Source organism: Strongylocentrotus purpuratus, unplaced genomic scaffold (genome assembly GCF_000002235.5).
Source record: "Strongylocentrotus purpuratus isolate Spur 01 unplaced genomic scaffold, Spur_5.0 spur5_scaffold_21, whole genome shotgun sequence".
NCBI lineage: Eukaryota > Metazoa > Echinodermata > Echinoidea > Camarodonta > Strongylocentrotidae > Strongylocentrotus > Strongylocentrotus purpuratus.
This window is the reverse complement of record NW_022145607.1, coordinates 41,266,220-41,283,614: the sequence shown is the minus strand read 5'-3', so window position 1 is coordinate 41,283,614 and position 17,395 is coordinate 41,266,220. Positions and strand designations below refer to the sequence as shown.

General features: G+C 39.0%; 1 protein-coding gene across 1 annotated transcript; it reads right to left on the bottom strand.

Moving 5' to 3' along the window:
* Positions 1–4,492: 4,492 nt before the first annotated feature.
* LOC586907 (tubulin alpha-1C chain-like) lies at positions 4,493–13,063 on the bottom strand. Its single transcript, XM_030994817.1, has 4 exons — positions 12,731–13,063; positions 7,707–7,929; positions 7,215–7,363; positions 4,493–7,010 (listed from the first exon to the last, which is right to left on the bottom strand). The coding sequence occupies exons 1-4, from the start codon at positions 12,731–12,733 to the stop codon at positions 6,027–6,029; spliced, it is 1,359 nt and encodes a 452-aa protein (XP_030850677.1). The 5' UTR covers positions 12,734–13,063; the 3' UTR covers positions 4,493–6,026.
* Between the last annotated feature and the right edge of the window lie 4,332 nt (positions 13,064–17,395).

Genomic DNA, 17,395 nt, shown 5'->3' with positions numbered 1-17,395 from the left:
AACATTTTTGAGCCACTAAATTTTTGTTTGCGGGGGGGGGGGGGATTTTTTCTTCTCGTTTTGGGCGTCTAGAGGGGGGGGGGGGGGGGGCGAGCCGGTAAAATCGGCCCGTGGATCTGCGCTTGCCTTTGCGTACAATTGTAACTGCTTTTAAAGAGTCCTTCCACTTGCGAACTTTCCATTACGTTGCACATTACATAACCTTGTCAATATGCCTATGTAACTAACATGATTATGTATCGTGTTTTTGTTTTGTTTTGTTTTGTTTTTACTTGTGAGTGGAATAAACTGTGCTAAACTTTAACTGAATCAAAGAGTTAGAGAGCGCCTTGACTATACTAAATCATGACGAATTTTTTTTCAGTGAGAATTATTGAAAAGCATAACATTTTAAATTCATCTTAAAAAGGGAGATAAGATAGATGAACCTGACGTCTATTAGATGGGCCCAGTTCGATGATGGGTTAAATGATTACTACTTCAGATACAGGTACATTTGTTTGAGGATGAAAATAAAATACTCTAACCGTAAATCAAACGGGATTTACTCGCTATTAATTAGGACAAATATTCGTAGGGACCGCTATTCGTAAGGACCGCTAATCATAATTTGAGGAAAGGTTCATTATTCATAAGGACCGGTATTCAAAATCGAAGAAGAGGGTCGCTATTTATAAAATGAGAATAGTGTCGCTATTCATAATACGAAAAGAGGGTCGCTATTCATTAGAAGAAGAGAGTTGTTACTTATTTATAATACAAGAATAAGGTCGCTATTCATAAAAATTGAATAGGAAAACAAAATGATAATACCGAGAAAGGGAAATATTGGATGGGGGATACCCCCACGGTTTAGGCGTTGCTTAGGGGGCCACAGATACATACATACATACGTTTCTGAACAACTAAAGCAAAAGGGCATACCCTATTAATGTACGCGACCCATCACCCCCCCCCCCAACTAGTCCGACCACGCTGCGCCATTCGGCAGCAGTATGTGCTTGTTACAAGTACATATATTACCGACAATTTTCGTCAAAGTAGTTGATATCTTCATAACCGCACTTGAGCATCAAATACCCCCCCCCCGAACTGAGGGTCAATATTTTACAAGCAAACTACCTCAGCCACCGTAAATAAATATGAATGTCCGAGTCGTCATCATAGGCTTAGGAGGCGGGGGGGGGGCTGGGGATATTTCATATGTAATGATGTGCTGGTTCTGTAATTATCATTCTCGTGTGTTTGTTACGTTCCCTTTATTGTAAATCTTTATTTTGGTTTGGCTAAAGTAATCGATTCTTTATTAAATATACTTCGTGTGTGAACATGTATCCATGTATACATGGATTTGAATAATTATAACGTGTATTATCTGTGTTTGCTTTGAATTAAGCAAGTCTCGAATTAATTAATATTAATTAATGCCTGCATATTTGTATTTAAGTTCTGTATTTTTCCTGTGTTTGTTCTGTATTTGTCATTATATCCTACCCCCTTAATATTGTTGCTACGAGGGCTAGATATCCCACCGTCAAAATAAAAACAAAACAAATTTCTCACGGCATTGTTTATTTTCATTTTGTTGCAATAGAGCTTATCAAACCTCCTTACCCATCACCACCACCATCACCCCAACCTCAAAAAAGTAAATGTTTGGTTCATACTCGGATCGCATTACCTCTGTGTACGCTACATGACGCGAAAACCTTCAAGGCCCCCTATCCCCCAAACAAAACACAAATTTAAAGTGCCCCCTCCCCACCCCTCTCCAGGCAGTAACTAGGAATTGGATTATTGACTGGTCCAACTCCGTTTGTTTCCGGTGTTAGGAAAGTTTCAGAAAATCAAGATTGTGGATAAATAAAGTTAGGTTAATTAATGTGATTTACTAGTATCCCGAGGTATGATGATACCTGGAAAAACGAAAATCTTGGAACTCCTCATTAGCTAAAATTGAAGAGCTTCTGGTCCTTGACTTCTGGCACTGGATATTGTTAATAGTTGACCACCTGCATGCTTACAATAGACCATACAATACCAACATAGGAGTTGCTATGTCAGACCTACAAAATGACGTCATGAGGCCTAATTACACGTGGAATCTATATTGGCCATGTCGACATGACTGTCCATCTAAACCTAGGTTATCCATGCATTCTTCTTCTGGTGACCTTAAAGTTCATTGAACTGGAAGCCTAAAATAATTTTGTTGTGAAATAATGAAAAACTGAGTGTCAAATTTGAAAGAATATACAATTTAAATGACAAAATCATTTTTGTTTGATCAAAATCGGTTCAGGGACTACTGAAATATTCATAAATATAACGATTTCTAATATTTGTAGTGCCCCCAAAATATTCGATAATTATCATCCCGACTATACCTAGCCTCTTGTCGATGGCCCTGGCGCTATTGGAGTCCGTATAGAGCGAAGCGAGCCTGATAAACCGAGGCGCTTGGGCCCAACAGCGCCAGGGCCATCGACAAGAGGCTAGACTATACCTTGAATATCAACCCTCCTTCTTTAATTTGGGAGCGAGCAAGGCGATCGATCAAACACATGTAAATAAAGTGAAAATAAAAAAATTAAAAAAAAATAAAAAGCACGAAAGACCACCTCGCTGCCCATTTTTTTTTTAAAGGGGGGGGGGGGGGGTTGTAACCACAGCTCCCTCCAACCCACTTTCTAGTCTACGCCTGTAACAGGCCCTGTCAAAGAAGAAGAAATATTAATAAGAATAGGTCAGTGATCATTCTGACGTGAGACATTAGAGAAGTTGGTAGACCCGCTGCTCATCATGCTCGTTCGTAATAGGTCCATGGTAATACCAGGTACATGATGTCCCTGGTAATACCAAGGAGATACCAGGAAGTTTGAATGGCCCTGGTATCCACCAGATATAATCATGACGTCATAGATATTGCAATAGATTACGTCATACCTCCAACGTATTATGAACGCGTGGAACATGTCAGTATTTACAATAAGAATTGACGGCGAGGGCATGTCGTAAAGTACAACGTGCTGATGTCTGATGATATCACACATTTTCTCGTGATGATAAACAGATCCCAATGTACAAGAGGTTAAAGAGGTTATTGTTATACTTCTTTTTACTTATTCGTGATTTGAACTACGAGTACCATTCGCTCTTAAACATGGTGAACGGCATAATGACAGGGACGATTGCATTTTAGCTGGGGTTATTAATGTATTCAGCATCTCGTTAAGAACCATATGAAACATTGATATTTTGTTTTGTCCTCTTCACGTTTGGTTGGTTTAGGGAGTTCGAAGTTCAAAACAACACATAAATAGGGAACTAGAGAGGAGACCTGAAACAATATCTGTACAAATTCTGTGTATACACCAATGTTAAAGACAACCTTTTTGTTTTGTAGTGTGTGTGTGTGGGGGGGGGGGGTGTAGGATTACCTAAGCATTTATATACATATATTTTATAATTATATTAAAGAGCACTTGTAACTTTTTTAATTTTTAAGGGGTCTATAAAATACAAACCATGCTCTTCAATAGACTCCTCCACTATGTTTTTCGGGCCACTGTGCCAATCTTAAATGATCTTATTTGAGTAATATTATTGTTTAATCATTTGTCGTATGTTTGGTTAATATTATGTTATTGAATTTGTATATATTGCATATTCATTTGATTATGTTATATTATGTGAAAAAAAGAAACCTTGAAGCCATGAACTGGACCTGCACGCATAGCAATTTACGACGTGGAGAGTACTGTACAGTTCAGTTACAAAAATCGGTTATGGGGTAGTAGTTAATGAACGTAGATGGTGCTATTCAGTTCTTATTAAGCCACAGATCGACTTGTTGCCGGTTGCTGAGGAATACTGTCAGTATTACTGACTCTTTAAATTGATATAACAAAACCGTGACTTATTTTATTCTTTATCATGCAACTGCTTATTGCACTTGCACTACACCCACTTGATCATCCAGTTTTTCCAAGAGACTTATGTCGCCAATTCTTTTTTTTTTTTATGAGGCCGCCATCCATTTCCAGCCTAACCGCTCACGATGGTGGTCTCCTGCGTTTTAAATTACCTCGTTCTTTGACAAGATATTAATCTATAACTGGGTACCCATAAGGAAGGAATTTCTTGAATACTTGGGTGCCTTATCGTGGTAGCTCGGCTAAAGCCGGGGTAATAACTAGTATGATTGCAGTGAGAACAGTATTAATAATACGGATAAGGCTTCCCAGGGAAAACAAGACCTATTAGTATTATATCGGATTTTAAATTATATGTTTTTAAACTTTTAATATCTCATTTCAATAATTTGCTGTAATATGGTGAGTGATAAGGACGACGACTACGACGATGATGATGATAGCTGTGAATAATAGCAATGAAACCATTTAAAATACCTCAGAACATGAAAGCAAACGTATGCCAATATGACTACGATCATTTTTATCTAAAAGAAATACACAATTTAAACAATTACTTCCTTAAATAAAATCGCATGTATGGGTTTATTAGCAAATGTTATACTGTGCACGGTATTGTCAAGACTTATACATATGAACGATTAAAACATCCCGGCAAAAACATTCATAACAATAGGCGAGCATACTACATCCAAAACACGTCGAATTCTAATTCAATAACAGAGCTACAAAATAATTTAACTCTTTACTTTTCACTATTACGATGAAAACAAAAAGGAAGCTGATTGTATACTTGCATCAAGTATAATACTGGTTAATTTGATCGTAGTTTTCATATACACGTACTTGGCAGTTCGGGGGAAGCAAACTGGTTCAAATATTTTAAAGATTCATTAGGAATTTGGGAGTCAAATCATTTCGTTTCATCATTTATTTAGATTGATTTGATATTCCGCATATACAAGCGCACCATTTTTGGATGAGGAGTAAACATTGTCTAGAATTATATATGGCTTATTCAATTTGCCTTTGCTTTGTTTTGACAGCGAAGCAGCATCCAATTGAATACATCATTCTATGCTACGGTCCTCCCACAATTACAATCAAAAACACAAAACCCTGTAACATGAATACCAACAAAATACACTGAATAACTGGGCATGCTTTCTACCATTCATAGAATGTAGTAATGTAAGTCATAAATTGAACTTGATACGATATACGGTTAGACATGATTATCAGTGCAGCCAACCCTTCGACGCGAATTGGTGAGGAAGGCTAGTGGATGATTAGTTGAATGAAATTAAGTCAAATCAACTTTTTCTACTTCTTTTTGGTACGGCCTTTATGAAATGCACCCCTGTTGACTTAAACGAGACATCTCAGTAGACTAACGGCTCACGAGACCAACAGTCCATAAGACCGGCGTGCGACGACACACCAGACCAACAATGTCGTTCTCGTAATCCCTAAGTATAAGTGTCAGAAGGCCTTTGAGACCGGCATGTCGGCCTCGAAGGCAGTGAGTCTTATTGGCCATTGATCTCCTGAACCCTCGGATAACTTTTCAGAGATCCACTAGACCGACAGTTCATTAGACCGATGGCACACTACACCAACAGTGACAGCCTCGTGAACCCTCAAGAAATAGTCAGAAGGCCTACGAGATCAACAGGGTCAGCCTCTAGGGCTGTCCGTCTTGTAGGCCACCGGTCTTATGAACCCTCATAACATTAATAAGAAGACATACGATACCGATATACAATACAATGTCTCATACAATATCGACCTTAAACCCGCATTGAACAGGTAAAAACTTTTGTTCACCTTTAGCAGGTCATCTGTAGGTGTTTGAATTAAAATGTCAAACCTCAAGGGTATTCAAATTAGGTTTCATCTTTCTCTTATGAGGAGACTACATTATCTCTATCCGCCTCTCTGCTCTAGAATAAATTGGCTACATAAATATAAGAGAATTGCACACAACAGGCATTAACAATATTGCCACAAAGAATACAAATTTTGAATGCATCATAGAATAGCTGCTTATCAGCAAGCGGGTACAATCCTCATAAAAGTGAGGACAACTTTCTAATACTCCTCGATTTCAGCCTCTTCTTCTTCACCATCGTTTGAGTCGACTCCGACTTCTTCGTAATCCTTCTCGAGGGCAGCCAAATCCTCACGAGCTTCGGCAAATTCTCCTTCCTCCATACCCTCTCCGACGTACCAATGGACGAAAGCACGCTTGGCGTACATCAGATCGAACTTGTGGTCGAGACGAGCCCAGGCCTCGGCGATCGCGGTAGTGTTGCTCAACATGCAGACGGCACGCTGAACCTTGGCAAGATCACCACCAGGGACGACGGTGGGCGGTTGGTAGTTTATACCGACCTTGAAGCCAGTTGGACACCAGTCCACGAACTGGATGGAACGTTTGGTCTTGATAGTAGCGATTGCGGCGTTGACATCTTTAGGGACGACATCACCACGGAACAGGAGACAGCAGGCCATGTACTTGCCGTGACGGGGATCGCACTTCACCATCTGGTTGGCGGGCTCGAAGCAGGAGTTAGTGATTTCAGCAACAGTCAGCTGTTCGTGGTAGGCCTTCTCAGCAGATATGACTGGGGCGTAGGTGGCCAGGGGGAAATGGATACGTGGGTAGGGCACCAAGTTGGTCTGGAACTCTGTCAGATCGACGTTGAGGGCGCCGTCGAATCGCAGAGAAGCCGTGATGGATGAGACGATCTGGCTGATCAACCTGTTGAGGTTGGTGTAGGTGGGACGCTCGATATCGAGGTTACGACGACAGATATCGTAGATGGCCTCGTTGTCGACCATGAAAGCGCAATCGGAATGTTCAAGTGTTGTGTGAGTAGTCAGGATGGAATTGTAGGGCTCGACAACCGCGGTGGAAACCTGAGGTGCCGGGTAGATGGCGAATTCGAGCTTGGACTTCTTTCCGTAATCGACGGAGAGACGCTCCATGAGCAGGGAGGTGAAGCCAGAGCCGGTGCCGCCACCGAAGCTGTGGAATACCAGGAAACCTTGAAGGCCTGTGCATTGGTCAGCCTAGACAGTGTGGATGAGAATTAAAAATGTAAAAAGTCACGTATTACAACATTTTCTATGAAAGAATCCCAGTTTTCAAAAAGACGGAAGCTCTCTTTTGCACTTTCATTTCTCCATTGCCATGGTTGTCATCGAAATCTTTTCATGGTTTTCTGTTTAAGAAAAACAACATATACTGATCTGACTTCTTCAAAATTTTCTCACCAGTTTCCTAATCTTGTCCAAGACTTGATCAACAAGTTCCTTGCCGACGGTGTAGTGACCACGGGCGTAGTTGTTGGCAGCATCCTCCTTGCCGGTGATCAGCTGCTCAGGATGGAAGAGCTGGCGGTATACACCGGTGCGGACCTCATCTGCAAGATTAAAGGCAGAAATTTTGTAAATTGCTATACATGTAGGTAGATGTTTGATCCTGTTTGTCAATTGGGCATGTTGTAAAGGTGGTAAATTCATTTGCTACATACATGTAAGTATGGAGGCGTTAATTCAACCATTACGATTCAAAAGGATCATCAAGACCTTAGTGTAACCTAATGTAACAGATTATCTGTTTGGGTGAAGAAGGGGTATGTTTGTAAATCATTTTTGCAAAGATTATTAAATTGATCTACAAATCGTAATCTTGCAGAAAGTATTGTAGTAAATGCAAGCTCAAGACTCACACCTTAACGTCATAACAAGTTTAAGATATCTTACCGACTACGGTTGGCTCGAGATCGACGAAGACGGCACGGGGAACATGTTTGCCAGCTCCAGTCTCACTGAAGAAGGTGCTGAAGGAGTCATCACCACCTCCGATGGTGCTATCAGCAGGCATGTTACCATCAGGCTGGATGCCGTGCTCCAGGCAGTACAACTCCCAACAGGCATTACCGATCTGGACTCCGGCTTGGCCGACGTGGACTGAGATGCATTCACGCTGTTATACATGAGAAATAAAAGAGAAGAATGTACTGCTAGTAAAGTACTTATGAATAGGCTTATCGCATCGCCGAGGTAGGGGTATAATACATTTTTTGTTCATGTGGAAAAAAGGGGACAAGAACGAAGTGGGGTACGCCGCGCGCGCCAATAATGAAATGAGAACACACTTTCTCCAGTAGAGAAGATAAGCCATTTTAGCCACTGGTCCAATGTTAATTCCAGCAATTACCAGGGCAAGTATACTCCCGCGAAAACTAACTTGGAAATCTAGCTCCTTAAACCCCCGTAGGACAAATATCACCGGGCAACGTATACTCCGAATGGCCCCAGACAATATACCCCCAGTGTATGGTTGTCCACGAGGTTTCGAAGGTTTAATTATCGTACCTTGAAGTTTTCCGCGGAGGTATTATTTGTTCGGGAATAATTTTCTTAGGTGACTACCCTCAGTCTTTTTTACGAGGGGTAGTTGTCTGGGGGGGGGGGGGGGTTGTATGGAGAGGAATACTCTATAATTCTCTCAAATAGTCTCATACAATGCACCACTTTGAATTACTAAATAATCCCTGATGTAAGCATACATTATTGAACAGTTTTCGAACATAAGAGGATCAACACTGAGTCACGTGATGGTCTGAACTCCTTTTTTTTCTAATCAAGTGCCGAGCTTATACCCCAGTCAGACCAACACGAAGTATACCAGACCGACATCGGACCTAATACATTTACACATTTACCCGGATAACCAAGAATCGGTCGGTTGGAGTCGATTCGGAGGTGAAACTGAGGCATGGTAATTATTGGTAAACTAATGATTGAGATCAGTTACTGTTGTACTTGTGTTATTACTTTTAATAAACGTGTTAAAGCACTCGGGACCAAACATTGCAATGAGTAGTATTGAACAGCTACATCAGATGATCCCCTTTGATGATCTCGAAGTTTTATAAGAACGGGATGACATCATCTCCGAAATCACAATCGCGTGCATCACATTCATCCATTAACCATAATGCATTTTGCCCGCGACTGGATCTCAATGTATATGCAAGCACATTGTCTATGCTAATGACATCATTACTGGTTCTAATTTCGATTGCTCATTCACAGTGAACAGTGAACAGGGCATCATGATTGAAAGCTTATATTAGCCAAATTATTTCGATGCAATTAAATATATCGGGGGGGGGGGGGGGCAAATGTAACGGGGAGTATCAATCATACGTCCCTATATACGCCGCTACCTTCGAATGATGATTACCGTTACAGCAGATGTCCCCAAATTAGATGACGGTTTATTATTGATTTATAGCCTTGACTGTGTGATTTGTAACTGAACGGACTAATAGTAATATTTGGAGGAAAAAATGCAATTATTCACAATTGAACAAACTGATGTTTGATAGAATAAATAATCAAAAAGTGTTTTCAATTACATATATACATGTAATTCCAATCGTAAGTATTTCATGCAGGGGATATCATTCACAAATTACAAGAGCATATTAAACAAAATTATCAAGAGAATAATGAATAATTATTTGTGGAACAACAACAATTCGGGTTCATACAATAACGGAATGGAATACACAAAAGGGGGAAATGAAATTATCCTTTGTCAAAACTCTTAGAGATAATCATTTGTCACGCCATCGTCTTAAGCTATCGTCCAAAAATACCCAGGAAACAAATATACGGAGAGCTGGCAAAAAATGCACAGCTCGTTTCTAAAATTACCCAAATAAAAGACAAACTGACAAAATTGGAGGGCGATGTCCAGCTACATGCGCATGATGCACGTAGCATCTTCCTCGTTCGTTTTGCTTCACGAGGAGTGGCAGGCATAGAGAGATGGGAGATCCCTAGCCGAATAACTTAACGACTATGAGTCATCCGAATAATTCCCTCGTTTTGATCAGATGGAGGGATAGAGGGTAATTTGAGGCGCCACCCAGTACACGGTGTTCCATGAAAATAACGGTGTTTGGGTATAAGGTCAGCAGTGCAACAAAGTTATCGGTTAATCAAGAGTAGATAAAAACACATAATTTATATAGAGAGAGGAGAGAGAGAGAGAGAGAGAGAGAGAGAGAGAGAGAGGGAGAGAGAGAGAAAAAACTGGAGAGAGGGAGGGAGAGAGGGAGAGAGAGAGAGGGAGAGAGAGAGAGAGAGAGAGAGAGAGAGAGAGAGAGAGAATAAGGTACCAGGGGAGAAGAGTCGGAGGAATGGGAAAGAGTTTTAGAACAGAGATGGAAAGAGGGGTAGGAGACATGGGGGAGGGCAATTAAGTATAGAAATAAAGACATACATCTAAAGGAGAGAAAGAGCGGAATAGTGGCTGATGACAAGAAAGCAACGAATTAAAGGTAGAGTAACAGAGAAACAGGGAGAGTGAGAGAAACATGGAATGAGAGAGAGAGAGAGAGAGAGAGAGAGAGAAAGGGAGGGAGAGAGAGAGATAGAGAGAGAGAGAGAGAGAAAGGGAGGGAGAGAGAGAGAGATAGAGAGAGAGAGAGAGAGAGGGAGAGAGAGTGGGAGGGAGAGAGAGAGATAGAGAGAGAGAGAGAGAGAGAGAGGGAGAGAGAGTGGGAGAGAGAGAGGGGAGAGAGAGAGAGAGAGAGAGAGAGTGGGAGAGAGAGAGAGAGAGAGGGAGAGAGAGAGAGAGAGAAGAGAGAATGAGAGAAGTGACAGGGAGAACAGCGATCAGGATATAGGAAGGGAGAAAGAGAGAGCTATTGGTAGACCGCCCCCATACAGTAACAAAAGTAAAGGATTGTATGATATAAAGAAACCAAAAAAAAAAAAAATAATACACATGATAACGCAATTGCAATATACGAAAAAATCTGTCAGACCAATAAACGTCAGTCGATGATGTATTTTATTTCCGCCATGATTACCATAAGATTCACTATTCGATAATTGTGATGATTTTGTTACATTATAAGGCATTTCATTAGCTACTACTGTATATACACGTCTATGTCTCAATATAATGTAGTACATCAAAGGCAAAATGTTTCCTCTTGACGCATAATGCCAGGCACTATTTTCTGTCCCTTTTTTTATGACACACCGTGTTATCCTCCGAAAGCAAATCAGATGGCGGCAACAAAATTCCTCTCCTTGCGCGATGCAGGGCGAGTTCATCATGGTCGTCTGCATGCATAATACATAAGGGAACACGGCTTGCCCTGCTAGCACCTTAGCAGCATAAACAGGGGCCTAGCAGACAAGAAGTTTCAAAGAAAGGGCTCCTAGGAGTCAGGGGGGGGGGCGCTAATGTTATCGCCAAAATGTATCCATCGTACTGAATTACCGAGAGTTCCTCTTCATCATAAGACTCGGCTTTTTTTGTATCTATTGTATTAGACGGTGACAATTGCCCCCCCCCCCCCACTGAAGTTCTTTAAATTATCCGTGTTAAATTTAATAATGACTTGCACTTGCCAATTATCACTGCATGCTCTTGAAAATCAATAGATTTTCATTCAAACTGTCATTATTATTATTTATTTTGGTGGGTGAGTTTGCCTGTCAGGGTTTGTGAGTCGTGCCCCAGGCCTTCACTTTTACAGCATCCAAAATTATAATTTGTTTGTTTTGCGTACATGTAATGGGTGGGATTCTAAGTCCTATGATTTTGAATGCAAAAATTGAAGTTTTTTTTTTCTTCTGCATATGCGGATTCTGGGTACTTGTAAAAGAGAATGGCCAGGGGCACAATAAATCCTAGCAAGCAACAACAACGACAAAAAATATTTACAAACTAAGAAATGACATGATGTAGATGCGAATTCATCGCCAAATATATTCCAGCAAGCAAAAAAACAAACAGAAGGAAAAAACACTACAAAGTAGGGGTATGTTCCTTGAACCCCGGGCTGAATTTCATTTTAAAAGGGATTTACGTATACATTGCGCCCTTTGCATTCGCCATTGTATTAGGTATACGCCTGGTAATAGATATACCCAAAGAAAAGGTTTTATTTGTTGGGATTGGGGGGGGGGGAGATGTCCTACTTCTTCTTCGATACTTTCATAATTTTAACCCCAAATTTTTCATTTTTTTTTTTTTCGCTAGAAGAGATTTTTGGGGTAGAGTAGAACTTGATTTTAAGGAAATTGAGCCCCCCCCCCCCTTTTTTTTTCTTCTTAAAAAAAAAAATCAAAAAATCCTGGATCAGCCCACTGATTAACGGCATATAATATAAACGCAAAGTATAATCCAAGAACAACGTTATCAAATGAAAAGCAACTTAGGCTCTTAAACTTCTGCCAAAAGATTAGAACTGAAATCGCATTTTCCACAACGTTAACAATTCTACCGAAAATTTATGATGGACGTTTCATTTTTGAGAAGTGACGTTGCACGGTCTCCTTGATTCGGCCTCGTACTGTGACTTATGAAACGGTCCTTGATTTTATGCATCTTCCGCATCGCCGCATTGCCTCTCTAAATTATGTCATGATCTATTTATAGCACATAACAGCAACGCATTTTGATATACAGCTGATGATTATGATGGAGAATAGAAATGGCAGGCCAGCAACACTTGCATATCAAGGTAGTCGATAAAGAAATGAATAAGATTATGATATTTAGTACTGAATTAACTGAGTTACATGTTTAAATCGCATACAACGTCATGGATAACAATGATCTATATGGGACACACCCGAACACAAAACACAGAATATATACCGCATCATTTAACTTCTTGTTTCTAATGAAAAGCTTACTGTAATAGATGCTCTCTCTTATTCATCCTATAATATGATCTCAAGACACTCACCATTATGATAAGATTTGAGGAGAAAAGAAAAGATGATGATGATGATAATGATGATGACACTCGATGAGATGACGTGCTCACGAGAAGGGCATTGAAAAGAGGAAGATGAGGAGGACAAAGCAAAGAATAATCGCCTCTCAAAAATAACGATATAAAATACACCGAGATATAAAAACCACTGAGACAGAACAGCTAGGAAAATATCACAATGAGGCAATGAAAATGGCAGATTTTGGTGTCCGATTTCGGGCAAATGACAAAAGATTTGTCGCGGAAGAAGGAGAGAAAACGAGCTAGCACTGGAACGATGAAGCGAAGTCGCGTATTGTGATGTCACAGTCTCAAGAAATCAACATCGATGCATTCTCCTTGCATGCGTTGCGTGTACAAAGCTGATACCTCCCTTCCCGTTCTCCCTCGCGCTCTCTTACCCTCTAATCTGCTCTCTGCGTGAAGATCTTTTGTACCTAATTTACATTATTTATCCAATTCAAACCTTGCCAGCCTGCTTATCTCATTTCCTTGGAACCCTAGGCATTAGTAGCTGCTCCCTGCGTTATTCATAATTTAGGGAGAGCTAGTAGTGAGTAGTAGTAGTATCTCTTTGGTAGTACTGGTAGAAAGATGCGTTTGAAAGGAAAGAGAAATGTATTGCTTTTTGCTCTCGATTAGCGGAAAGATTGTATCTTGAAGTAAATTAATGGATTAATTCTCTGAATAAAATATTGCTTAGCTTCCAAGAGATGTCTAAATTAGTGCATAATTCGTCCCTTTTTTCACGAAGTGACGGTAATGAGGAAAATCGCGAATAAGTAGTTGGTAAATGTCTTTGTGACAGAGGCTTATAAGTTAAAGGTGAAATTCAAAGAAGATCACAAATATGTCAACTAATGTATCACTAGAAACTGGTAAGCTAACAGATGGCCATCGGACAAGTTTTAGGTCAACTACATATCAGGTGGTTTATAAAAATACAAATACAACCACCTCCACAGCAGCTGGGATATACGAGAGATTCGCCGGAAAAATAACGATGTTTTAATGACGTCACTTTATGGACCAACACTGCCCAAGCAGACGACATCCCATAGAGAATGAACATAATTGCAAAGCTATTATTTCTCAAATTATAATGAGTTTAGTGTTTATAAATGTGATGACATGTCAAACCTTTCAAAAGGGAATATGACCCGATTCTGATAACTAAATCGTTTGTTTGTGAATACACAGGATAGAGGTTAATTAACAATTAAAAAAACCAGACTTTCAAATTAAAAAACCCCCGGAATGATATTAAGGACGGCATTTGTTCCCTCTTGAAACGCCGAACACACCTCGGTGTGTGCAGCTGAATATACAATGGCATCTTATTTTGTTTACAAGCGACAGATTCCTTTATTTTTGTATCGCTGCATTTGTCATCAAAATAAAACCATGCGCGGGGTTTAGAGTGAGGCAATAGATTATACCTTTAGCCTGACGGTAGTGAAGTAAGAGAAAGAACTCGAAAGAAGATGAAAACACAGGCACTGAAAATGTTTTAGACGTCTGCTTGTGCAAGTCATGTCCATTCTGTGATCTCACACATCTCAGCAGCGTTCTGAGAGCTCTTCAGGTGCTATGCCGGGGCTGTCTTTAAGCGTTTTGTAATTTATAATAATCATTACTTAGAATGTTTCCAAGCATTGAATTTTGATAACCTTATCGAATCAAAGTTTCAACTTTGAAATAATGAAAATAAAGTTAGTTTTCAAAGTCAATGAATATGTACTTTAAGAATAAGAACGAAGTTTTACTTTTAACAAAAGTTAGACTTAGAGTGTAGACCCTACTTTTGTTTTAGTTTTAGGTTTACTTGTACTTTTAGTATGAGTAGTTTAACTATTTGTACATTTCATTTAGAGTCTATAACTCTAGATCATCATTTCATAATTATCAATTTATGTCAGCCACTAGTCAGTAATCTAGAGGTGAGTAGATCAGGATCTAAACAAAACTGAGTCACTGTGACTTTACTTGTTAAGGTGTGCTTGGGGTGTAAGCAGCTTCATGGCTCCAAGCCAAAGTCCAACAACATGGCCAAGGGCAAGGGGAGTTATGAAAATTGTCATGATTTTATCGTCTAGACGTATTGCAAAAGGTAATCAGGATAATAAGGATCAGAATGATACTTATACTACTCGGCCTACTTCTACATGGACTATACTTCACTACTGCCATTGTAGATTATGCTGATAATACAGATGAAAAAAAATATGATAACAATTATAATAATACTTCTTACATCAATCGTCATCATAATCATCATGGTTATATTCATCATAAATGATAAAAATAATGATAATAATAATGACAATAATAATAATATTAACGATAAAAATCATAAGGATAATAATTACAATAAAAGTTATAATGATTACAAAAATAGCTCAGTAACACTACCAACCATAATAATAGTTATAATAAAAAATTGTTGTCATTATCATTATGATCCTGCTGCTAATACTACTCCTACTACATGTACTAGGAAGAAGGAGGGGAAGAGGAAGAATCTTATTGTTTATTTTCTGTGTTATCGAGGCGTACAAATGCACAAGGAGGTAAGAGAGGTAAAAATAAGGCGATGAAGAGGGAGAGAGGGGAGAGAGAACGAGAGGGGGTAGCCTATGGCTGGGTTCAAATTCAGTTCTCTTTAATTTATTTGACCCAGTACTGATGATCATAATTTTATCTACCATATGATTGCCATGTTTACGCTACACCGAATCGCACCTCAGATTTATTTATTGTCGTAAAGAACTTATTGGCATGCACTCAGTAGATTTTCATCATGTGTTTGATCTTGTTATTGAAAACAAGGTCAAACACATCATCATAATCTACAGAGTGCAACTAAAAAAATATTAACAACAATTAAAATTTCGTTCAGGAAGCCTAACAATAAAAGCTGTTTTTTATTAAATTATTATTGAAGAGCAGCAAAGGCGAATGCGATTGCCGCTACAATTCAGAAATCGTTGCTTGCATTGCTTTTCTCTCACAATTACCGTGAGATATCAAGCTACATAGAACTATATGATCGACAAAAAAGATATTGTCTTGGAAACAGTCAGAAACATTAGAACTTGAATGAATAAAACATAATGCAAATGAATAAGACTAGAATGAATAGGACACAAGATCATTTTTACCATTTAAATCATTCATCCAGTACCAAATACCTAAGCAAAATTCGAGCCAGTTGCATTTAATGGTTAGCGTCAAGACAATGATTCATGACAATTGTCAATTGTCATGATTTTATCGTCTAGACGTATTGCAAAAGATAATCAGGAAAATATGGATCAGAATGATACCTCTACTTCTAGGCCTACTTTTACATGTATTATACTACACTACTGCCGTTGTAGATTATGCTGATAATACAGATGAAAATAAGATACGAGCCGTTACTTCGTGAAAACAAAATCAAAGCGTTCTATGTCATTTGTGTTTACACGAAATGACGGTTGTGTTAAAAGTTCAAACAGAGGAATAAAAAAGCAGCTACAGAAAGAAGAAAATTTACTCCATCTAGTAGTTCGAGTTAGGCTATCTGTTCATCAATAAACATAAAGTTTTGCCGTATTTAGTGTCCATTAAGGGAATTCCATCCACGAGAGAAAAATCCCGTATGTTTAACGCGCGCGGCTACGAGCCGTCACTTCGTGGAAAAAAATTACAGCGCGTCCTTGAATTTCGTGCTTTCACGAAGTGACGTTTATGTTTACAGCTCATTTCCCCCAAAAATATAAGAAATTATGGAAATAATTAAACATAGAACAAAACATTGAGATATGTTCTATCCCAGGATATAATATTTATTTGCCCTTGATACATTAAAGAGGTTGATATTATAGTTTGAAAGTTTGAAAGCGATTTATTAAAAACTTACTTTCTTTTAATTGCGCGCTCATCCGTCACTTCGTGAAGATAGGAACGAATTCGTGATTATAGGAAGAAACATGATTTCGTCTTTTCGGAGCTAGGAGGGCATAACTTATATATCGTTTTTATACAGAATTAATACCCGTCTAGCTTTAACCAGACAATTTCATCTTTCATTATAGGGCATGCTATTTGACAATCCCATAGGACAAGTCATGTTTTCAATTAGGCTTGCCAACTTATTTTGACATGAATAATGAGTTCATCTAAAATGAACATTAAGCCAAAAACAACTGGAAATTAACTCAAACTTCTGAAAAGTTGTGATACTCAAATATTTCTTACCGAATTTATTGTACCGAATATGAATTTTTCTTCTTTCTGGTATCACCTCTCGTGATAATGGCAAGATATTATAATACTCTGTAAACTTGTAGATCTACTCAATATCAAAGTCAGGGAAACTTTTGTGTTGTCTATTTAAACTACAATGTAGGTATATGCATCAGGTAAATATGTACACATGGAAAAATAATTGTACAACAAGCTAAAATCCTGTCCAACAACAAACGAGTTTATTGACTTTGGTAGCTGCATGTATACCTGACTTTTCCGTCGCTACCTAACGTTCATGTTTAGTACACGAGCAACAGGTCACCTAGATGTAAAAACAGGAGTCCTATGACGGCGTTTCAGGGGGCACGACGGAAATAGCCCTACCCCATGATTAAAAAAAAG